The sequence below is a fragment of the Nerophis lumbriciformis genome, linkage group LG29, assembly GCF_033978685.3.
Source record: "Nerophis lumbriciformis linkage group LG29, RoL_Nlum_v2.1, whole genome shotgun sequence".
NCBI lineage: Eukaryota > Metazoa > Chordata > Actinopteri > Syngnathiformes > Syngnathidae > Nerophis > Nerophis lumbriciformis.
Window position 1 is genome coordinate 15,905,356 of NC_084576.2, and position 25,118 is coordinate 15,930,473.

The 25,118-nt window shown below is 38.5% G+C and overlaps 2 protein-coding genes across 5 annotated transcripts in view; one reads left to right on the top strand and one right to left on the bottom strand.

Annotated features, from left to right (window-relative positions):
• The window catches only part of crabp1a (cellular retinoic acid binding protein 1a), a 32,045-nt gene extending 29,110 nt beyond the window's left edge, over window positions 1-2,935 (top strand). The window contains exon 4 of the mRNA XM_061924910.2: window positions 2,704-2,935. Coding sequence (XP_061780894.2) covers window positions 2,704-2,754 — 51 coding nt within the window. The 3' untranslated portion in view covers window positions 2,755-2,935. The remainder of the gene's footprint in view (window positions 1-2,703) is intronic.
• sin3aa (SIN3 transcription regulator family member Aa) overlaps window positions 1-25,118 on the bottom strand; it is an 82,591-nt gene that overhangs the window by 30,420 nt on the left and 27,053 nt on the right. For 3 of the 4 annotated variants that reach the window (XM_061924901.2, XM_061924902.2, XM_061924900.2), the window contains exons 13-21: window positions 23,117-23,355; window positions 22,859-23,042; window positions 22,031-22,595; window positions 19,168-19,337; window positions 18,919-19,092; window positions 18,755-18,847; window positions 15,474-15,568; window positions 12,820-13,012; window positions 11,393-12,731 (exon numbers count right to left, since the gene is read on the bottom strand). In XM_061924901.2, the coding sequence (XP_061780885.2) occupies window positions 12,501-12,731; window positions 12,820-13,012; window positions 15,474-15,568; window positions 18,755-18,847; window positions 18,919-19,092; window positions 19,168-19,337; window positions 22,031-22,595; window positions 22,859-23,042; window positions 23,117-23,355 (1,944 nt within the window). In that variant the 3' untranslated portion in view covers window positions 11,393-12,500. Of the gene's footprint in view, window positions 1-11,392; window positions 12,732-12,819; window positions 13,013-15,473; window positions 15,569-18,754; window positions 18,848-18,918; window positions 19,093-19,167; window positions 19,338-22,030; window positions 22,596-22,858; window positions 23,043-23,116; window positions 23,356-25,118 lie in introns of those variants that run through there. The other variant, XM_072911871.1, reaches the window with a different exon arrangement.

Genomic DNA, 25,118 nt, shown 5'->3' on the forward strand with positions numbered 1-25,118 from the left:
AAATAAGCCGTCTGTTTTAGCGCATATAATAACAATATCGCTCATATTTGGTTAATTTTCAGGTCACGACATGTAAATGTAGTATTGTTGTCGCATTCTGGACGTTTTAGAGAGGGTACAATGGGCACAATGGAGCACTCTCGATTTGTTGATTCAAAATGGGTGTCATTGGTGTCATTGTCAGCATACATTGTTAGAGCCAGGTTAAGATCCAGGTTGATGGTACTACTCTGCAGATTTGTGGGAAAACGTGTGTCCGAAGTGAGTTCATAAGGAGCGAGACTCTGTTAGAGGAACCCTTTGGACTGGTAACCGCCTGTGTGATTCTCTCCCACAGATGGGTAAAGCACTGGAAAGAGTGGTGTTAGAAGTGATCTCTAGATGTGTGTGAGGCATCCAAAAGGACTGTTGTCAAAAGTGGGATCTTAAGTAAAAGTGGAAATGACCAAGGAGAACTATCATTGATTCCCCCCAAAAAGATCTCGATGTGGGTGAGGCATTGGAATGACTGTTGTCAAAAGTGGGATCTTAAGTAAAAGTGGAAATGATCAATGAGAACTATCATTGACCCCCCAAAAATATCTCTGGATGTGGGTGATGCATTGGAATGACTGTTGTCAAAAGTGGGATCTTAAGTAAAAGTGGAAATGACCAATGAGAATTATCATTGACCCACCAAAAAGATCTCTCGATGTGGGTGAGGCACCGGAAGGACTGTTGTCAAAAGTGGGATCTTAAGTAAAAGTGGAAATGATCAATGAGAACTATCATTGACTCCCCCCAAAAAGATCTCGATGTGGGTGAGGCATTGGAATGACTGTTGTCAAAAGTGGGATCTTAAGTAAAGTGGAAATGACCAATGAGAACTATCATTGACCCCTCAAAAAGATCTCTAGATGTGGGTGAAGCACTGGAAGGACTGTTGTCAAAAGTGGGATCTTAAGTAAAAGTAGAAATGACCAATGAAAATTATCATTGACCCACCAAAAAGATCTCTAGATGTGGGTGAGGCACCCGAAGGACTGTTGTCAAAAGTGGGATCTTAAGTAAAAGTGGAAATGACCAATGAGAACTATCATTGACCCCCCCCAAAAGATCTCTAGATGTAGGTGAGGCACCGGAAGGACAGTTGTCAAAAGGGGGATCTTAAGTAAAAGTGGAAATGACCAATAAGAACTATCATTGACCCCCCCCCCCCAAAAAGATCTGTAGATGTGGGTGAGGCACCGGAAGGACTGTTGTCAAAAGTGGGATCTTAAGTAAAGGTGGAAATGACCAAGGAGAACTATCATTGACCCCCCAAAAAGATCTCTAGATGTGGGTGAGGCACCGGAAGGACTGTTGTCAAAAGTGGGATCTTAAGTAAAAGTGGAAATGACCAATGAGAACTATCATTGACCCCTCAAAAAGATCTCTAGATGTGGGTAAGGCACTGGAAGGACTGTTGTCAAAAGTGGGATCTTAAGTAAAAGTGGAAATGACCAATGAGAAGCATCATTGACCCACCAAAAAGATCTCTAGATGTGGGTGAGGCACCCGAAGGACTGTTGTCAAAAGTGGGATCTTAAGAAAAAGTGGAAATGACCAATGAGAACTATCTTTGACCCCCTAAAAAGATCTCTAGATGTGGGTGAGGCACCGGAAGGACTGTTGTCAAAAGTGAGATCTTAAGTAAAAGTGGAAATGACCAATGAGAACTATCATTGACCCCCCCAAAAAGATCTGTAGATGTGGGTGAGGCACCGGAAGGACTGTTGTCAAAAGTGGGATCTTAAGTAAAGGTGGAAATGACCAAGGAGAACTATCATTGACCCCCGAAAAAGATCTCTAGATGTGGGTGAGGCACCCGAAGGACTGTTGTCAAAAGTGGGATCTTAAGTAAAAGTGGAAATGACCAATGAGAACTATCTTTGACCCCTCAAAAAGATCTCCAGATGTGGGTGAGGCACTGGAAGGACTATTGTCAAAAGTGGGATCTTAAGTAAAGGTGGAAATGACCAAGGAGAACTATCATTGACCCACCAAAAAGATCTCTTGATGTGGGTGAAGCACCAGAAGGACTGTTGTCAAAAGTGGAAATGACCGTTGAGAACTATCATTGACCCCCAAAAAAGATCTCTAGATGTGGGTGAGGCATTGGAATGACTGTTGTCACAAGTGGGATTGTAAGTGGGGAAATCCTGTTGGAAAGAACTAGTGAGAACGGTCATTGACCCCAACAAAATGGGCAAACCTGGCTCTTTGGTGTCACTGTCAGCATTCATGTTTAGACCCAGGTTCGGATCCACGTTGAAGGTACGACTCTGCAGATTTCTGGGACAAATTAAGTCAGCTGTGGCATACCCTGCTAGAGGTACCCTGTGATTGAGCCCCACAGTTGGGTAAAGCACCAGAATGAGTGGTGTCAGGAGCGCAAAGGATTTATCATGGCAAGCTCAACTAAGTGGTACAAGTGCTAATAAATGTGTCCCTAAAAGCAGGCAGTGAGACAATAGCAGCATCAGTGACACAACAGGCTGATTGTCTGCCGCAGTAAAGTGGGACACATTTGCATACAATTTGCATGTTTCCTTTAATTGCTTATACACTTTTTGGGATTCTCTGCCTTCCAAAATGGAACAGAACAGACAGTGCTAGATTTCGGTTTTCTTCCCACTTGTATGTTTTAAACTCCACTGATGGATTCATGTTTGTCTGTTGCAGATTTTCGGGGCAGACGACGTGGTGTGCACTCGCATTTACGTGCGGGAATGACACCGCCAGACCGGGTTGGCACATCTGGGACCATAAATTGCGAGCTAACATGGTAACACATACAGTAGCTACAGTAGAGTTTCCATATACACGCTAGAACACATCTGTAGTCAACTCTCTCTTCTTTATTGCGCCAATATTCAACGGCAGAAACCAATAAAACCTTGACAAAAAAACTAAACAGATGAGAGCGTCTTTTTTTTTGCAAAGTAGCACTAAATCCTAACAATGTTGACATGTCTCGTGAATAAAAAAAAGTCTGGGTAGGGTAAATATTAAAATGCAAGTGTGACCTAATTGACCAAATAGAGATACATGATGCGCTAAGCCTTCTGGGTAATGTAGTGTGTAAATATTAAGCAACAAACTAGTGTCCTCACTTCCTAGTTCACATTTTTAATTAAAGCTTTATTTATCCAGATTAAGTCAATTAGGAACAGATACTTATTTAGCAAGATAGAGATGTTGATGTGTGATGATAATCTCTCATCGTCTCCATTTACCAACAAAACTTTGTTTACAAATGAATGCTCATTACGTACAGGGATAAATGTGTTAAAACATAAATAGATGTTTTGGGATGGACTTTTCAAGTGTAAAACACACACGGAGAATGTCTGCAACTTGTCGACGACAGCGCGGACAATGAGGAAGCCTTGGGTGGCGTTTCTTTCTCTAATTATAGTTAATTACAGTATTACTGTTTTTCATATTAATTAATTAATTAAATTAGTACAATAATTTGACAATGAGCTCTGAATATGTACTTTTACTGCCATCTCATGTCTAATTTGAAGACTGTGTGGTATAAAATAAGTAAAACATAGATACAGTATTTGTTTTTTAATTTTTGCTGCAATGCTGTGCTTTTTGAGGCTAAGGCTACAAGGAACACAAATTTATAAAATCACATTGATTGAAAGTAAAAAATAAGCCTCAAAACATTGCAACTTTTTGATAAGCCGCAACGAATTCAGGCATTTTAGGGCACAAAAATCCCCGAAAAAGACAAAACTCCTGGCGGCACTGACATTTTCTTATCTTTGCCATTTATCCCAATTTTTTTTTGAATAGTGATAAAAAAATATACTAATTTACATTTTTCATGTAATTTATTATAGATTTCTTATTAATATATCATTGGATTTAACTGTTTTAAATTATTTTATTATTTCATTAATCTTAACATTATCACAGTAATTAAAGTAACTAAACATTTTAATAATGAAATAAAATTAATATGGTTAAGATTAGTAATATGTTGTGTTTAACTAACAAAATGCAATTGTGTTCATTAATTCAAATAAATTATTCAATTTAAAATTGTTAGTATAATTTCAAAAACAAATTCACAAAATTTGATTTTTCCTAATTATTCCTATTCCATACAGTATTTCCACCTTACTCCTGTTTTAATACAAAATGTTTAAAAAACGTTTTTAAAATTGATACATCAAAACTACTAGTTTTAAGTTTTCATGTAATTTATTACACATTTCTTATCAAAATACTATTGGATTAATTGTTTTTAATTATTTAATTAATCTTAACTATCACTATAGTTACCACATCTGAATAGCTTATTAATTAAATACAATTAGCATAGTTAATAATATTAATATGTTGAGTTTAACTAACAATATGTAATTGTGGGCAACAATTTAAGTCTTGATTTCATCATTTCTTACATTTTAATTCCTATTCAAGTACAAAAAAAAAAACAACTAACAAATTTACATTTGTTTAAAATTATTCCTATTCCATAAAATATTTTTATATTTCTCCTGTTAATTAAAAAAAGAAGAAGTTAAAACCGCTTTTAAAATTGGTACATGAAAACAATACTCGTTCTATTTTTTCCGTCATTTATTACATATTCCTTATTAAAATATTATTGGATTTAATTTTTTAATTTTATTTTATAAATCTTCACATAATCACTATAACGTTTATACATATTTTAATAATAAAATATAATTAGCATGTTATTAACATTAACATGCGTTTCAATAACAAAACGTAATGGTGAGCAACAATTTATGTCTTAATTAATTAAATAATGTATTCAATTTAAATTATTCCTGTAATTAAACAAACTAACAAATGAATTAGATTTCTTTTTTATTATTATTTCTATTCCACACATTATTTCTATTTTACTGTTTTAATTAAAACAGGTTTAAAAAAAATGATACATAAAAACTACTAGTTTTAAATTTTTCATGTAATTTATTTCTTATCAAAATACTATTGGATTAATTGTTTTTAATTATTTAATTAATCTTAACATTATCACTATAGTTAACACATCTGAATAGTTTATTAATTAAATATAATTAGCAAAGTTAATAATATTAATAAGTAATTGTGTGCACCAATCTAAATCTTAATTTCATAATTTCTTACATTTAAATTACTATTTAAGTAAAAAAAAAAACTAACAATTTTTTTTTTTTTTTTAAATCATTCCTATTCCATAAAATATTTAAATTTGTCTCCTGTGTTAATAAAAAAACAAGTTAAAACCGCTTTTAAAAATGATACATAAAAACAATACTAGCTCATTTTTGTTCATGTCATTTATTACATATTCCTTATTAAAATATTATTGGATTGAATGTTTTTATTTTATTCTATAAATCTTCACAGAATCACTATAAAGTTTATACATATTTTAATAATGAAATATAATAAGCATGTTAATAATATTAACATGTGTTTCAATAACAAAATGTAATTGTAGGCAACAATATATGTCTTAATTAATTAAATAATTCATTCAATTTAAATTATTCCTGTAATTAAACAAACTAACAAATGAATTAGATTTTTTTTTTTATATTCCTATTTTATACCATATTTCTATTTTATGCTTGTGTTAATATTATCAATGTAATTTAATTATTGGTGGCATGTTAAATAAAGTTAAAGTTAAAGTTAAAGTACCAATGATTGTCACACACACACACTAGGTGTGGCGAGATTATTCTCTGCATTTGACCCATCACCCTTGATCACCCCTTAATAAACCAAACAACAAAATATTGTGTTTCCACACTTGATGTACAAAACATTGAAATAACTAAAATTGGCCCTAGTGTGTGAATGTGAGTGTGAATGTTGTCCGTCTATCTGTGTTGGCCCTGCGATGAGGTGGCGACTTGTCCAGGGTGTACCCCGCCTTCCGCCCGATTGTAGCTGAGATAGGCTCCAGCACCCCCCGCGACCCCAAAGGGAATAAGCGGTAGAAAATGGATGGATGGATGGAAATAAATAAATACTGAAAATGATTTGGGCTTTAAAGCGGGCGACTTGGTGTTGTTAGCATTGGGATGCTGCACTGTACCCACAGAAGATCCGCTGTTCGATGCCCTGCAATCGCATGGCAAGATGGGGGCCCCCTTCCCCTGCAGAACGAGGGGGTTACCAAAGCAAACCAAGCCAAACAATCCTCTCATTGAGTCGCTTGCTCATTAATTTAACATCTCAGCGGGCGTACGCCTCTGCCGCTTCTTTGCTTCCCACAAGCTTTGAGTAGGAAACCGTGCAGGGATAGCAGGTCAAATGGCAACGGCGGCACCCATTGATCCAAGAGGAGTATGGGAGTGGGGGATGAGGGGGGGAGTAACTGGGAACGCATTCCTCCAACTGTTAACCTCTCTCTCGCTAGGCCCAACTTTTGAAAAGACGACATTTGAATAGCTGGCAGCCGTGGAGCAAAGAGACGGATTTCCTCTTTGACACTTTTTTTTTTTTTTTACTGTGTAGGCTGCAGACTTTTAAGTGTGCTGCCTACACCTGCTAGGATAGAAACTTTTATTTGGTGCACACAGGAAAAAAAAACTATTTGTCAAAAAGCTGCAAGAAGCTGGTCCAAACTGTCTCTTCTATTGCTAACAAGATGGATGGAAAAGTGACTACTTCCTGGTTCACAGTGGACGACCATATAAGGCAAAGGTGTCAAAGTTGTTTTCACTGAGGGCCGCATCGCAGTTATGTTTGGCTCCAGAGAACAGTGAATACTATTATTACACAATTTTTTTATGAATTTTATTAGTAGATTAAAAAAAAAAAAAAAAAAGTCAAAAAAATATGGTAAATTGCAATAATTTCACCTCAAAATTTAGTGTATATTACTGAGAAATGGAAAAACAGTACTGCTGTTTTTATGGTAAAAAAGACAGCTCAGTTCCCAGAATTTTACTGTAAAATTTACATAGTTTTTTTTACTGTAAATAAACAAAAATGCAATTTTACAGTAATATTTTGACACCTGCACTGCCAGTTTTTTTTCAACAACTGTGTATTACTGTAAATGCCAAAACGACACCACACTTTATTACAGTAAAAAAAAAAAAGGATTTTTTTTTTTAATTTAGAGAATAATGCTGTAAAAACCACAGTCAATTTCACACTTTTACCATGAAATCTATTGCTACTTTTACATTGCACCATTTGATGGATAACTAGCTTTGAAATCATTATTATTAGTATTTATTTTTATTTAAAAAAATGGTTTGAATGTTTGATAATATATTTTTGCATAATTAAACAATATTTAAGCTAACATAATTTGCGATTACATGGAGTACATTTTTTTTCTTTTCTCCCAAAATAGAAAAAAAGAAGACATTTAGTAAGAAAAGTTACATTACTTTATTGATACATATTATTTCCAGGCTTTTTGAGGGCCAAATAAAATGAAGTGGAGGGCCACGTCTGGCTCCCGGGCCTTGAGTTTGACACCTGTGATATAAGGGCACAGGAAGCTTTGATTTTATCTTAAAAAATACATGAAAAAAAAAAAAAAAAAATTATATTAGTGAAATATCTCTACGTATTAGTTAGTTAAAGTGCTACTTTCTCATTGATGGAGGACAAAAATAAACAGTTCGTTAGTTAGCATTAGCACGCTGCTTCCTGGTTCAGAAAGGAAGGCGTAATAACTCGGGACCGTACAATTTGGGATTTTTGGGAGATCAAAAAGTGAAATGTTGCTAAGTGAATAATTTTTTGTATGTCTGTTTGTTAGCTGGCATGCTACTTCCTGGTTCAGGAGGGATGACGGAAAACTACAAGATTGTACCATTTTATTGATCAATAATGACTAAAATGACAAAAAAGAGAAATTCATTTCTTAAAGAAGGTGAAAATTTTATATTTTTGTTTGTTAGTCCGTCTGTGTGTTAGTTACTGTGGAATGCTACTTCCTGGTTCAGGAAGAGTGTAGAGATGTGACGTTGGCGAATGAATCTAGTCTTTTGAACAGCTCTTTTAAAGTGAACGATGAGAACCGATACGTAGCTTGGGAGGTGTTTTTTTATGCACAAACGGACAAAGCGCCGAGAAATGCCCACCTGACTGGCGACTGGACCAGAAAATTAGTCAGTTATTGAATTTTTTTAATTAAAAAAACATGTTTAAATATATGCATTTTGTAGTTATTTATTTATATAATTTACTATATATACACACATACACATACGATTGTGTATTGACATTTTTATTATTCATATTATTTTTATTGTAGTTGTATTTGATACTTTTTATACCCAAAAATACATTTTATTCTTACTTAATGTGTTTTTGGTGTATTTTTCCTACTGTTACAATGCTCTTGTGATATAATAGGTGAGGCAAAATTCAAAATAGTGATGCATGGACAATGTTGACGGTAAAAACACAACCAAAAAAAAATGATAACCAATATTTTATAATACAGTAATTTCCACTAATGGTTTAATACTTCTGTAAATTTAAATTATTTGGATCCACATATTATCTTATAACTGCTACCATTGAATTTTTTTTCTTGAGAAAAATAAATATAACAAGCCAGTTCCCTTCAAAGAGTCATACATCTCATCTCTGGAAGGGTGGTGGAAGTAAGATCTAATTGGGAATTTTGGATGGAGGGCAAAAAAAAAAAATACACTAAAATGGCAAAAAGAGAAAGGGAAAATAGTACTTGTACGACAGTTAAGAATGTTACATAAAAAGGTTTAAGATAGCTTCAGTTTGACCCTGGAACTGAATATTTTTCATTCTCATTGTGTGGAAATCCATCCATTTCCTACCGCTTATTCCCTTCGGGGTCGCGGGGGGCGCTGGAGCCTATCTCAGCTACAATCGGGCGGAAGGCGGGGTACACCCCGGACAAGTCGCCACCTCATCGCAGGGCCAACACAGATAGACAGACAACATTCACACTCACATTCACACACTAGGGCCAATTTAGTGTTGCCAATCAACCTATCCCCAGGTGCATGTTTTTGGAGGTGGGAGGAAGCCGGAGTACCCGGAGGGAACCCACGCAGTCACGGGGAGAACATGCAAACTCCACACAGAAAGATCCCGAGCCTGGGATTGAACCCCAGACTACTCAGCACCTTCGTATTGTGAGGCAGATGCACTAACCCCTCTTCCACCGTGCTGCCTGTGTGGAAATCCAACTAATTGAATATTGCTGCTATTAATACTATTGTGACGGAAGTAGCGCATAAAAGTATGACGACATGAAGAGTGGTGTTGCAAAGAGAGGCCTATGGCGCTGACAGACATTATGGAAGATGAGCAGACTTTAATCCTTTTATAGGAGACGAGCCCACAGGCTGGAAGTCTCATTTTCATGAAGACTAAATAAATTATCTTCCAGCACCAACAAGAAGAAAGCGTGCAAACATATGAAGCATTGCTAAGAAAAGCCATGCTTGAACAGTTGTTTAATGAAAAAAAAAAAAAATGCTTTTGTTAAAGTAGAATAAATGCATGGTTATGGTTGGAGAGGACGCCCTCTGCTGGATATGAAGGGATTTGGCTCCTCTCTTGAATGGAGACATGAGGCAGTGATGAAATACTGTGTATTATTTACGTGTATGAATCATTTTCATAACATTAAATTGAAGTGTGAGTTTAAACATTTTATTATGCCTTTAAGCTCTGCAGTAGGTTCAATTGAATATTTATTTTTTTCCCCCTGTGAGTCTTTCAAAGTTTCATGTCATTTATTTGTACTCAGTTTAATAAAAGTTACCTTTTTTATTACTTAAAATTTTTTAGATTTTTACAATGTATATTTATAAAATATATAATTTAATAGATTAAAAGTAGGAGTTTTAAAATAAAAAAAATATCTCAAGGTGAATATTGTTATAAAGTGGTTTATTAAATGTATTATTTGATATTACATGTAGTGAATAATTCAAAATTAAACTGAACTGAAGTATGTTTAACAATAAATAATATTCACATGGAATTGCATGGCTGACTTTAAGATCTTCAGTAAGTTGATTTTTCGGTCTATTACTGTAAATGCCAAAACGACACCACAGTTTATTAGAGTAAAAAAAGTAGTTTTTTTTCATTTAGAGAAAAATGCTGTAAAAACCACAGTAAATTTCCAAATTTTACTATGAAATGTATTGCTACTTTTACATTGCACAATTTGATGGATAACTTGCTCTGAACTCATTATTATTAGTATTTATTTATATTTTTTAAATGGTTTGAATGTTTGATAATTTTTTTTGCATAATTAGGAAATATTTAAGGTAACATAATTTGCAATTACATGGAGTACATATATTTTTTATCTCTCAAAATAGAAAGAAAAGTTACAGTACTTTATTGATACATATTATTTCCAGGCTTTCAAGGGCCAAATAAAATGAAGTGGCGGGCCACATCTGGCCCCCGGGCCTTATCTGTCCCCCAGGCCTTGAGTTTGACACCTGTAAAATAAAGGCACAGGAAGCTTTCATTTTATCTTAAAAAATACAAGAAAAAAAATTGTATTGTGTCCTTTAAAATTGCATGTAATTTATCACATTTTTATAGTGTTCAATTAAATAGAAAGTAAAGGTACGAGGTACTTTTAAAAACATATTTTCAAAAATGTATTCGTTTTTTTCCCCATAAAATGTGATGCATAATTTATAGATTAAAAGTGGGAGTTTAAAAAAAATCTTGCTGGTTGAAGATTTTTGTGTCTTGATTTCCATATTATATAAAATAAGTGCGTTTTGTATTATTTTTACAGTACAATCGTAAAAAATGTTTTTATTACATGTAGTGAGTATTTATAAATGTAATTAAACAAAGTGTGTTTAACAATACATAACATTCACATGAAATTGCATGGCTGCCCTTAGGCTTTCCAGTAGGTATTTATTTTTTTAATGTTTCCTTTTGTCCTTCAAAGTTGCATGTAATTCATTACATGTTACGGTATTTGTATTCAATTATATAGAAGGTAAAGGTACATTTTTTTAAATTATTTTAAAAACTTTATTCGGGTTTTTACATAAAATTTGATGTATAATTCATAAGAATAAAAGTGGGAGCTTTAAAAAATGTTTTTCTAAATATCGTGCATGTTGAATATTTTTGTCTTAATCTATATATTCTGTCGAATAAAAGTGGTTTGTTAGATGTATTATTATTACAGTGCAACAGTAATAATCTTTAAATGTATTACATGTACTTCATATTAATACATTAAATTCAACTGAAGTGTGTTTAACAATAAATAATATTCACATGAAATTGCATGGCTGTCTAAGGAGACAGTAATATATATATTTGACATAAAAAAAAAATAAAGTCCACAAACATTTACATAGGCTACAAAGTCGTTTTTATTATTACTTAAATAATGTCTAAATAAACGGACGAAAGACATGCTGACTTTTTCCAATATCAAAAATACAAGGTGAGCGGAAGAAGGGTGGTAGAAATCTATCCAGGGCTGAAGTGGGCGGGGCTTACATCACAATGCCATGATGTCACCTGCTGTTTGCAATAATGTTGTTGTTTTTTACCATTAACCAAAAAGTCACATTAACAGACAAATATACTAATTATTCAAAAAAAAAAAAAGAAAAAAAAAAAAGAAAACACCCTGGATACATTTCTACTTCCTCACTTGTTTTGTGTGGTGGTGTATTTTACAGAAATTTAAAGGACATAAAAGAAGACTGAAAGAAGGAGCGGGGACAAATAACAGCCACGTTTGTATCAACAACTCCCTTTGGTAAAAAGTGTAATAATAAATGTTTTTTTTCTTATTATTTCATGTACGTTCTAAACTGTTAACTTGGAAACTTCTACTAGCACAACATCATAAAAAGTCTCAGACTATGTACAGTGTATTTACAAAGTGTGTGTGTATGTGTGTGCGTGTGAGAGAGCTCATTCATTGGCGGGGGGCTTTTTATTTTTAAAAAGGTTCACTTCCAGGGCGGCGAGGATGATCTGTTAATAGAACTATATATAATATATATAATATATATATACTGTATATACACGAGACATGACAAGCTTTACAATAAGTCCAGGCTGTGTTGTGCTCAACTGAGAAGACTGTTGGGGGCGGGGCCTCAGTAAATAGTGATTTTGGCCTCAACGCAGGAATGTCTCGCTCCAAACAATCCAATCTAGAAACTTAACGCTGAACTTTTTTTAAATGTTTTCCCTGAATAAGTGCACTTTGAATCATCTTTCCTAAAGAATCCCTATGGGGGGCTTCTGCGGACGCTTCGGCGATAAACGGACGTGAGGCGTAGAAAAAGCACCGAGCCTCTAAGAACGGAGGTCGGGCGAGCGGGACGAGACCATTCCTGGGTTTTGGCACCACTTGTGGACAAAAGCCAGCTAAAAACGCTGGTAAAAAAATCGGTAATCCTGCCGCCGCTGGAGCAACACATACCTTAAAAACATCGCCGCCGCCGCCACCTGACCTGGACACTTTAAGACGCCTTCCCGAAGGTACCGTACTTGACTCTGTATTTGTGGATGTCCCTGTAGTGGAGGACTTCGGGTTGGCGCAATGTGGTGCAAGGCAACAGTCCGTCGCGCTCTTTGCCCATCAGCCACTTGTCGGTGTTGGCGTTCATGTCGGCGGTGACGTGCTCCCGGCCCCACGCCTGCACCCGCGCGTGGAAGCGCTCATGCAGCCGCGTGCTCACCCTCTGGTGGGACTACGGCGAGACAAGATCATCCCATCAGACCACACACACACAGCAGGACCACAGTGAGATGGTTTCCCTAGCGGACACCGAGGCCTACCTGGTGCGCTCGCATCAGCGCCGTGCGTCTGTACATGTAGTCCTCCGACTTGAAGACGTACACCATCTTGTAGGAGTTGAGCTTGAACATGCACTCCATTTTCTCCTTGTCCAGCGGCTTCTTGCCTCCCTCGCCCGCCTCCTTGTCCAGCTGCTCTCGCCCCTTGTGGTACTTCCTGATCCGCCTCAGGTTCCTGGAGGCAATAGGACCACAAAGTTTTAAAAAAAACCCTTCAAACCTTCACTGTTTATTTTATGCGTTTGTTTTTGCCACACCTGTTTCAAATGATAAGCCAGTGTCATTATACACACTCATAAATAATCATTAGCTAGACTCTTTTACCGATTTCCTCTATTATTTTCCGACTGTAGGGACTTTTTTATGGCGTCACACTAGTGCCAAAAATCCAAGCGCATAAAAACTGTTATCGCGCGCTGATTATCCTCTTCGTGCGCGCGCGCAACACCCTTTTGCGCACGCGTGGTGCCTTTTTGCGTGCGCGCGGTGCCTTTGTGCGCGCGCCGTCTCGGTCTTTGCGCTCTCTGTGTACTCCTGGCATCTCTCCTCGCCCTGTCATGTTTAGTTTTGGCACTTTGGGGGCGGGTATGCTTAGACGGCCCCTCCTTTCTGATTGGCTCTGAGCATTATACACACTCATAAATAATCATTAGCTAGACTCTTTTACCGATTTCCTCTATTATTTTCCGACTGTAGGGACTTTTTTATGGCGTCACATTAGTGCCAAAAATCCAAGCGCATAAAAACTGTTATCGCGCGCTGATTCTCCTCTTCGTGCGCGCGTGCGACACCCTTTTGCGCGCGCGTGGTGCCTTTTTGCGCGCGTGCGCCGTCTCGGCCTGTGCGCTCTCTGTGTACTCCTGGCATCTCTCCTCGCGCTGTCATGTTTAGTTTTGGCACTTTGGGGGCGGGTATGCTTAGACGGCCCCTCCTTTCTGATTGGCTCTGAGCATTTTTCATATGACCAATAATTCTCCAGCGTAGCAACGTTGTAGCCATCTTACCTCGGACAGCGAGCCTCAATCAATACATTGATGTCAATGGTACATGTACTAATTAAATTACCATAACTTGCTCGATTTTCGACCAATTTACAAACGGTTTGCCTTGTTACAAATCTTATTACATGTAGATATGACATAGGATGCTGTACCTGTTGAAATGACCTCTTTCGCTTTAAAAAAAAAAAAAAAAGACTTAATTGTGCAACATAGTTGTGTAGGGTCAGTGTTAGTCAGTTCTCTAATTATTTTAAACTGTTTAAGAATACATTATTAAAAGGCTATTTTTAACATTTTAAAAACACAATTCAAAGATTATTTTATTAATTTTATGGCTGAATCAAAAGAAATTCCATAAATTAGAAAACAAATGTTCAAGAAGAAGTGAAAATATAAAATAATGTTATGGTTGGATGTTATTGCTGGTGGACCAGTTCTGGCTGAAAGATGTGATTATGGTGTTTTTTTGTCTTATTATTTATTTGGGTCACATTTTGTATTACCCTGTATTGTGTTTATGTGGTATGAAATAACCTTCATCAGCGCGCGACATTTTTTTATCTACTTCTTCCTCCGTAAATCTTGATACATATTGACGATAACCCGCCCTGCTATACTTCTGATTGGCTCTGAGCATTTTTTTTTGCGGGGGGGTGCTGGAGCCTATCTCAGCTGCATTCGGGCGGAAGGCGGGGTACACCCTGGACAAGTCGCCACCTCATCGCAGGGCCAACACAGATAGACAGACAACATTCACACACTAGGGCCAATTTAGTGTTGCCAATCAACTTATCTCCAGGTGCATGTCTTTGGAGGTGGGAGGAAGCCGGAGTACCCGGAGGGAACTCACGCAGTCACGGGGAGAACATGCAAACTCCACACAGAAGGCACTAATGCTAATTACTAGCATGTCAATAGCAAAGCCAATGTATATTATCATCACGCTAGCGCATTTTGGAAAAGTGGTGGCTAACTTAACTTACGCTGGAACATTTTTTTTGAGTCAATTTCTTTGTTGGCATTGGAAATTGCAACATTACCTAGAGGTAGTTTGGCTCAGTCAGCTCTCAGTGCTGCTGGAGTGATCGCCAAGTGCCGAAGTGCAAAGAGCTGGCTGAGTCGCCAACCGGGTGTGATGTCACACGCAACCCAGGTGCCGGAACATGGCACCGTTGGATTTTACATGAATTGGCGACCGACGGGTTTCAGTTGGTGCCAAAGAAAGTACCAAAGTCCCCACTAATTCAGAGACAAGTATAAAGTTAAAGTACCAATGACTGTCACACCCACACACTATGTGTGGTGAAATTTGTTGTCTGCATTCGACCCATCCCCTTGTTCACCCCCTGGGAGGTGAGGGGAGCAGTGAGCAGCAGAGGTGCCGCGCCGGGGAATAATTTTTGGTGATTTAACCCCCAATTCCAACCCTTGATGCTGAGTGCCAAGCAGGGAGGTAATGGGTCCCATTTTTATAGTCTTTGGTATGACTCGGCCGGGGTTTGAACTCACAACCTACCGATCTCAGGGCGGACACTCTAACCACTACGCCACTGTAATGTATCACACGGGGCATCTTGTGGCATAAAAGTTGCTTTACTTGGTATCGCTACACCATCTTTAAGTAATAAAACTCACCTAGGAAGAAAAACGGGCTTCTGGGCAAGATGCTCCCTCAGCTCTGGAGTGGTGGAGTCTGGGTTCAAGTAACGCCCGACGTAGTCGGACCATCGCTGCGGACACAAAATACACGTAATTTTGTTTAACAGAAACTTCCCTTATGGATGACGGTAATTGTTTATTGTGTATTGAATGGATCCCCATTAGCTGACGCCAAGGCGACTGCTAGTCTTCCTGGGGTCCATATAGGAGTATACAAAATAAAAATACAAAGAATACAGGCATTTAAAAACATTATACAAAGGAAAAATACAACATAACATAAAAAAAGCTAGTTAAACCCAGTATTAAAAATTCACGTCATGTGGGCAGCTGCAATAGGTGTATCTTCAAAGCTGTCTGAATGTCAATTTACTTTGTGAGATGGCAACCGATTCCAGAATGATATACATCTACATGACTGTATGTTTGAGGAGATTGGTCCTGGGAGCAGAAAGTGCCAAATAGCCATTGCTGGCATTTCTAGTGTCATGAATGTGTGTTAGTTGATTTTAAAAACTGTTTGTAAAAGTAATCTGGTGATTGATCTAACACAGGGGTGCTCACACTTTTTCTGCAGGCGAGCTACTTTTCAATTGATCAAGTCGTGGGGATCTACCTCATTCATATATATAATTTATATTTACTTATTTATGAAATATGTTTTTGTTAATAAGTTAAAGGTGTTTAATGATAATGCAAGCATGTTTAACACATATAGTTAATAAATTAAAGGTGTTTAATGATAATGCAATCATGTTTAACACATAGTTAATATTGTTAATAAATTAAAGGTGTTTAATGATAATACAAGAATGTTTAATACATATAGTTAATATTGTTAATAAATTAAAGGTGTTTAATGATAATACAAGTATGTTTAATACATATAGTTAATATTGTTAACAAGTTAAAGGTGTTTAAAGATAATGCAAGCATGTTTAATACATATAGTTAATATTGTTAACAAGTTAAAGGTGTTTAATGATAATACAAGCATGTTTAATACATATAGTTAATATTGTTAACAAGTTAAAGGCGTTTAATGATAATACAAGCATGTTTAACACATATAGTTAATATTGTTAATAAGTTAAAGGTGTTTAAAGATAATGCAAGCATGTTTAACACATATAGTTAATATTGTTAACAAGTTAAGGTGTTTAAAGATAATACAGGCATGTTTAACACATATAGATTCCTTTCTTTCATGAAGACAAGAATATAAGTTGGTGTATTACCTGATTCTGATGACTTGCATTGATTGGAATCAGACAGTGGTGCTAAAAACATCCGCATTTTCGAATGGAGGAGAAAAAAGTCCTCCTTTCTGTCCAATACCACATGAAAGTGGTTGGTTTTTGGCACCTTATTTGTCCAGCTTCCGTACTCCTTTGTATACACTTTACAAGAAATACATTGTCGGCAAACTCCGTAGCTTGCTAGCTTGTGCACGCCAGCTTTCTGAGACTCTTGTTTTGTTAGCGCAACTGTGAAGTCGGTCTTTGGAGTTTTGACGACAGGTACGGCACCAGAGTCTGTTGAAATAAAGTGTTTCTCGCCTTCCAGTCGGTAATTTTAATGAGCTGGCAGCAGCCAGCGTCATCTCAGAAGACCCTCGGGTGCCGTGAATGTCAATCAAGTGACGAAAGTGACGTCATAGTGAAGATTTATGATCGCTCATTTTTAGGACTATTTTTTTAATGCCTGGCTGGTGATCGACTGACACACCCTCCGAGATCGACCGGTAGCTCGCGATCGACGTAATGAGCACCCCTGATCTAACATGATAGTCCTAAAGAACATAACGAGACTACAATGCATCTTTTGTTCAACAGACAACCAGGACAGGCGTGAATGCATAAATGAAATATTAGTGCGCAAAGAACATTTAAGTACTGTATTTTCCGCACTATAAGGCGCACCGGATTATAAGGCGCACCTTCAATGAATGGCATATTTTAAAACTTTGTTCATATATAAGGCGCACCACATTATAAGGTGCACCGCATTATAAGGCGCATAGAATAAACGCTACAGTAGAGGCTGGGGTTACGTTATGCATCCATTAGATGGAGCTGCGCTAAAGGGAATGTCAACAAAACAGTCAGATAGGTCAGTCAAACTTCATTAATAGATTACAAACCAGCGTTCTGACAACTCTGTTCACTCCCAAAATGAATAAACAGCTGTTTTATTATTTTCCCCGAGGTAAAGTCAGTGACGTGGTGTTTTGTTTATCTTTTAACAACAGCAAGGTATAACATGTAGTGCAACATTTATATCACATAGTGGAGGGGAACTTTTCCCTGATTCAATAAACACGTAAAAAACAGTGATACTGTTACGGTAAATGAAACGTTAGTGCAATCACAATATAGTAACACTCGAAATAGTGCAGAGCAATAACAATATATCAATAACTCAACGTTGCTCAAACGTTAATGTCACACAACACAACACACTAAATAAACATGTAACGCTCACTTTATGAAGTTATTCCTCATCCACGAATCTCTCTAATTCTTCTTCTTCCGAATTAAACAGTTGGGCGAAGTCGAAGTCGTCATTAATTGAGTCAGTGTCGCTGCTGCTCTATTCCCGTGTTCTACTGCGTGACTGATCGTCTTAAGTTTAAACTCTGCGTCGTAAGTGTGTCTCTTAATAGGAGCCATTTTGGGGTCTTTACATAAACAAACAAATGGAAATGAAACGGCACGCCTCGCGCAGTCATATATCCCAGCATGCACCGTACGCTTCTTCTTCTACGGGGGAAAATGAAGTCGGCGGCTGTTTACCGTAGTTGCGATTGATTGAGTGATTGAAACTTTTACCTGTTGGAGGTTCAATATTGGTCCATATATAAGGTGCACCGGATTATAAGGCGCACTGTCAGCTTTTGCCAAAATTGGAGGTTTTTAGGTGCGCCTTATAGTGCGGAAAATACGGTACCAGTCTAGCCGCTCTGTTCTGAACAAGTTGCAGTTTGTTCAGGTCAGACTTAGTCGTAATAGGAGTGAATCAGTGCCAGGCTGACTTTTATATGCTTTTTATTGTCCGATCAGCAAGAATAATGATGTCACAATAATGAGAATGATTGCGCTGGCGTTTAAACTGTTGCTACGACAACATCCACGCTCATCTCTCGACTCCTTCTCCAAGGATGTCGGTCGGCTGGCTCAGTTTTTGACCAGTCAGCACATGCAGGATTCAATGCAATGCTAGCGGTGGCTAACGGCTACGTCGGGTGTGTTTCTCACCTCCGCCTCCAGGGGCTCGTCTGAGTTCTCTTCCTCGGCTTCTAGCAGCTCCACAGTCAGCTGCATCAGGCCTCTGTTCCTCACAAACATCACCTGGGAAGACGGAAATTTTAAGCGGACACTCCTCCCATGAACCACGGTGCTGTTGATTTATTTCTTTGTACCTTGAAGCAATTCTCGTCCGACATCAGCTGCTCAGCCTTGCGTTGATAGGCGGCCTCGGCGGCGCTCCTGGAAGATATCGTGGACATGGACCCCCCGCAGGAGCCGTTAGCGCTCTCGGCCAAGTAGAGGTCCGTCACCTGTACGCAGATCTCGTCGCTCACAATGTGCTGGAGCTGCAAGGATATGACAATATATTTTGAGCGAGAAAGCAAAAGGAATGTGGACACAGAAGAGGGGAAGACGCTCACCTGCCGGACAATACTTTGTATGAGCTTGTCCATGGTGAAGGCGATGTAGGCGTGAATGGTGAACATCTCCCTCAGCGAGTCTTCGTACTGCGACGCCTCCATGTTTCCGTCCAACAGGTTGCGAGCCATCTCCAGGAAGGCCGAGTAGTAAACCTCCACGTCGATGTCCACTGGAGAGAAGACATTAATAAAAAAAATATTTTTTTAATGACACCAAAATAGCCGATCGGCGAATACTTATTTGCATTGTTACACTTCTCCATCTTTAACCAGGGGATTATTCTTCATCAAAATGATTGGCAAGGATCAAAGATCATGTTAAAAAAAAGTGAAATGTAGTACTGTATTTTTCGGACTTTTAGTCGCAGTTTTTTTTCATAGTTTGGCCGGGGGTGCGACTTATACTCAGGAGCGACTTATGTGTGAAATTATTAACACATTACCGTAAAATATCAAATAATATTATTTAGCTCATTCACGTAAGAGACTAGACGTATAAGATTTCATGGGATTTAGCGATTAGGAGTGACAGATTGTTTGGTAAACGTATAGCATGTTCTATATGTTATAGTTATTTGAATGACTCTTACCATAATATGTTACGTTAACATACCAGGCACGTTCTCAGTTGGTTATTTATGTGTCATATAACATACACTTATTCAGCCTGTTGTTCACTATTCTTTATTTATTTTAAATTGCCTTTCAAATGTCTATTCTTGGTGTTGGGTTTTATTAAATACATTTCCCCAGAAAATGCGACTTATAAATGTTTTTTTCCTTCTTTATTATGCATTTTTGGCCGGTGCGACTTATACTCCGGAGCGACTTATACTCCGAAAAATACGGTATTTATTTTGATAAAATGTCTAAAAATTAACTTAATTTTAAAAGTAAATCAAAATGTTTTTGATAATGTCACATGACTTAACCTAAAAAGCTTATGTAGCGTGATATACAGTACAGGCCAAAAGTTTGGACACACCTTCTCCTCATTCAATGCGTTTTCTTTATTTTCATGACTATTTACATTGTAGAGTGTCACTGAAGGCATCAAAACTATGAAATAACACATGTAGAGTTATGTACCGGTACTTAACAAAAAAAGGTGAAATAACTGAAAACATGTTTTATATTCTAGTTTCTTCAAAATAGCCACCCATTGCTCTGATTACTGCTTTGCACAGTCTTGGCATTCTCTCGATGAGCTTCAAGCACACCTGTGAAGTAAAAAACATTTTAGATGACTACCTCTTGAAGCTCATCGAGAAAATGCCAAGAGTGTGCACTGAACGGGGAGAAGGTGTGTCCAAACTTTTGGCCTGTACTGTATGTCAGAAAGCGTCATGTGACGCCTTGTTGGTACCATTCAATAAAGTAAACATGTGGTCGGCCTGTTCCTCCCCATCCAAACCCTCCTGTGCATCTTAAAAAAAAATTAAAAAAAATCTTGTGTTGCGCCGCTGCTGACTATAAGGGTTGTGACTGGTTGGCTAGTAGTACACTATTTCCTGTGTGTATACGACTCATGGCACGCCACATATAAATTTGGGCCACCACGAATAGATTAAATTTAGCAAATTTGTCGCTATATTTAATGAATAATCAAAGACCTTTAGATGGCCTTCTTTTGATCAAAAAAGTGACAATTCAAGTGAAGATTTTAGGAGACTCTGAGATGAAAGCGTGCATTGCTCTTCTCAGCGAGCACAGAGTGCTGCCTTGGGCCTTTCCTCATCTAAAAGCACTCGCAGGCGGCTGTCTTGAGACATTAAAAAAAGATAAAAAAGTAAGGACGGGTACCAAATCCGGTACTTTTTTTGACACGGGCCAAATCCCACCGGTCCAACTGGGCACTGGTACATGGGTTGTGCGTTACGTCACGCCTGGTTGCCAACTCAGCACTTCGGCACTTGACGATCCCTCTGGCAGTACTGACAGCGGACTCAGTCAAACTACCTCTAGGTAATGTTGCAATTTTCTATGCCAACAAAGAAATTGACTCAAAAAATGCTTCACTAAGTTAAGCTTTCACAAAAATGCACTAACTGTATGTTAATATACATTGGCTTTGCTATTGACATGCTACTGATTAGCATTAGCGATTTTACATGGCGATTTCAACACCTCTAAATTTGTTAACTAAAACTACAACTAAGATGCACAATACAATCAAACAGCTGCTGCGTAATAAGTACAATACTTCCAGTATTAACACTTTTGGAGCGCAACAAAAGACTAGACACCATAAACTATACACTACTGCCATCTAATGTCTTGAACTTGCAACTGTAATTGAGACTCAGAATGTTAAACCAAAACAATATATAGTTGGACACAAGTTATCATAGTTAGCTAATTTTTAAATGTTGCAATAAAAAAATTACTTTATTATCAAAAACAATTTATATATTTATTAACGCACACAAAAGTACAAAAAATTGGTACGTCTGAGGACCGGTATCGATTCCCAGGTACCAGGAATGTGTACCGTATTGGTTCAAATGTGAACGGTACACATCTCTACAAAGAAGCGACCAAAGAAAGTTTGTTCGTAATTCTATCCATATTTGTTCTGCTTTTCATGTTTTGATTCACTTTTTGCAAATGCATCATGGCCAATCATGCAAATTCAGAAATTAAGTCATTAAACCTCCACCACGGCAATAGATTGCAGTCCTATGAGAAACACTGAACACTTAATTGTCACTGTTCACCCTTGACAAATGAAGCTAACAGCTAATAATCAACGAGAGTCATGGTTTTTTAGGTGTTTTAGCGCCTCAACCCCGACAAATGGCAAAAAAAGGATCAAGATGGCGTCAGTGTAGACTTTGCTTACAAACACAATGTAGTTACTCACTGGGCTCCTTCAGTCTTAGCTGGATGGCGGGGTTGTCATTCTTGTCCTTCTTCAGTCCCAGCACCTCCCTCTCCCACTCCCGCTCTCGCACGTCGTCCTCGATCTGCCTCTCGGCCTGCCAGTAGAGGCGTAGCAGCCGCGAGCACAGCGTGTGGTGCAGCCGCAGGAAGATGTACCAGTTGTTGTTGACGTGGAAGAGGTTGTAGGCGTCGTCGCAGCCGCGCAGCTTCTGTGCCGCCGTGTTGCTGAACAGCAGCTTGGACTTGGTAGGGCTTCTACCGCCGGGGACGCCGTTGTGCTTCTTCTCCTCCACGTCCATATCCTCTTCCTCCTCCTCCTCCACGTCGGAGAGCTCGCCGCGCTGCGCGAACAGAAGGTCCGGGACGAAGTGGTACATGATCTGTTTGATCTTGTACTTGTCTTCCTTCTGGATGCTAGTCTGACGCTTCACGTGGTGGATGATGAGAGACGCAGCGTCCTCTAGGATCTGCCGGTCCTCATACGACAGGGTCTGGTGGGGCCCCGTGGGCGGGCTGGCGTTGTCCTCTGATGCCTGTTCCTGGCGCTGCAAGGGGGGGAAAACATTGTGTAAAATTACATTGGAACTTTCATGATTACTATGAAAATGAAAACTTGAAATGCATGGCCGTAGATGACCACAATGTATGCCACTGGGCTTCATCCGAGTGTTTATAATACTGCTTATGCAAAATAAGACTGCAACAGAAAAAAAACCTTTATGTCTGCAGAACACTAAAATTAGGAATGACACCAACTCATTTGCAGTCACTCTCAGGGATAAGGAGGAAAAAAAAGAAGAGCGCTCACTTCGTCGCAGATGCTTTCTATTTCGTTCAGCAGGGACTTGGAGCGCAGCACTTTGGTGTCGTTCTGTTTGAAGTTGATGCCTTGATGGTCCAGAGACTTGAGGTAATACTTCTCGTTCTGCTCCCGCCAGATCTTGTTGAAGCCTCGCTGGGCTTCCCGCCACTCCTCTTCCTTGGTCTTTAGCCTGAGTGGACATGTTAAAAAATAATTTAGGAATCTTTATTTCCCTCTGCGTCCTTATTCCGGTTCGACACCCACCTCTTCAGCACAATAGGGATGGAGACAGCGGGGCTTTTCCTGAGGCCGTCAATGATGTCGGGGGCTTTATCGCCGTATATCCTCTGGATGGCTTTTCGGTGAACCACCTCGGAGGAACCGCCCAGCGTGTTGTCCAAGCGAAACTTGGCCTGCTCCTCCGCCGACATCCGGGACAGCTTGCGTTGGACCGCCTCCAAGACTCGGATGGTTGACAGGTTGGTTTCCAGCACCACGTCCAGCTGTGCAGAGAAGACAACCATTTATATATTGTGTAGGGGTCCCTCTGATATTAGCAAAAAAAACTAAAAAAAACAATTAATAATAATAATAATAATAATAACTGGGATTTATATAGCGCTTTTCTAAGTACCCAAAGTCGCTTTACATGTAGAACCCATCATTCATTCACACCTGGTGGTGGTAAGCTACTTTCGTAGCCACAGCTGCCCTGGGGTAGAATGACGGAAGCGTGGCTGCAATTTGCGCCAAAGGCCCCTCCGACCACCACCTATCATTCATCATTCAATTCACCGGTGTGAGTGGCACCGGGGGCAAAGGGTGAAGTGTCCCGCCCAAGGACACAAAGGCAACGATTTTTTGGATGGTAAGAGGCGGGGAGCGAACCTGCAACCCTCAGGTTTCTGGCACGGTTGCTCTACCCACTACGCCATGCCGCCCCCAATTATTACAATTGACTTACATGAACGCTCCGATTCAAGCAGTCCAACAGCATGTATACTTGTGTAACGCTAAACAGCCAGTTAACACCTAAATGTCCTCCAATAATCACACACAGTTGGCCTTTTCTGGTATTTTAGTCAAGTCATTTACAAAAAGGTAAACATGGTAGGCTATAAGCTACTACACAGCAGCTACACAACAGCTAAGCACACAAGCTAGACATACGTAGTAAGTGTCATTAATTGAACAATATTGCAGTCTAAAACAGCACATACAAACAAGTATCAAATAATTATAGTTGAATAGTCAGGCATGTGAGCACCCTTTGAGAAAAAAAAGGAACACTTCTATCAGCACAAAGTGCTGTCACGCAAGCCCAAAAAGACATTTTTGATAATCAAGACTAAATTTCCTGCCAGTTGGGTCCATTTCTATAGTTTACATGTAGATGTATTGTCATCTACCAACCTCTTATGGCTGTCTTTTTGACACTTACATGTCCCACATATTTTTAGGACACAATTTACTAGCAGTATTATCATTAAATACGTAATGTAAAATTCTACAACATGCACGCAAAGAACTCCAAAAACGTTTCCCATTTGGCAACTCTATCCTGTATCCTGTAGTCAAGCCCCCTCGGGAAATATACTTCCGGTGTAGTGACCTCTGTGTACATTAGTCATGTCAAAAATATACCTTCTCGTTGGCTACTGATAAATACTAACAGTGTTCGGATTGTAATCATCCAAATATGATTAGCAGCAAAGTGGACAGCCGTCAACGTCGTGGCTCTGAGAGCAAACTGAAGCAACAACAAGTGATCTAACTAGATGGTTAGCTAACTAGCAAACTTGTTTCGGTGCTCTTGATCGTCTTGCCGTCCTGCAACTCAGTGCGGCGTTTAGGCAAGAGGAACAGTGAGTTCCTGAAGCTGAGGTGAGAGTTCAACAAATTTTGTTTGGATCGTATTTGTTTGTTTTTTTCTCATAAAAAAACCCAGAAGTGGTATTTTGATGCGAAAATTAATGTTTAAAAACACGGATTTCCACGTTTTCGCAGACATTTTACATGCCCGTATATTACTTACACATGCAAAGTCTCCGAGGCAGAAGCATATTAGAAATTATCCAGTAACAAACATGTCCGCATCATTTAACAAAGGGGTCGTCCTATTATGCAAAACAACTTTTCATACCTATTGGTACCTGCTGTTGCGTATTTGGAATCTGCATAAGTACCAAAAATTTTAAATCAATCCGTGGAAACATTGCGAGAAAATGATAAAAGAATCTTGCCTTCATTCATACTTTCTCTAAAC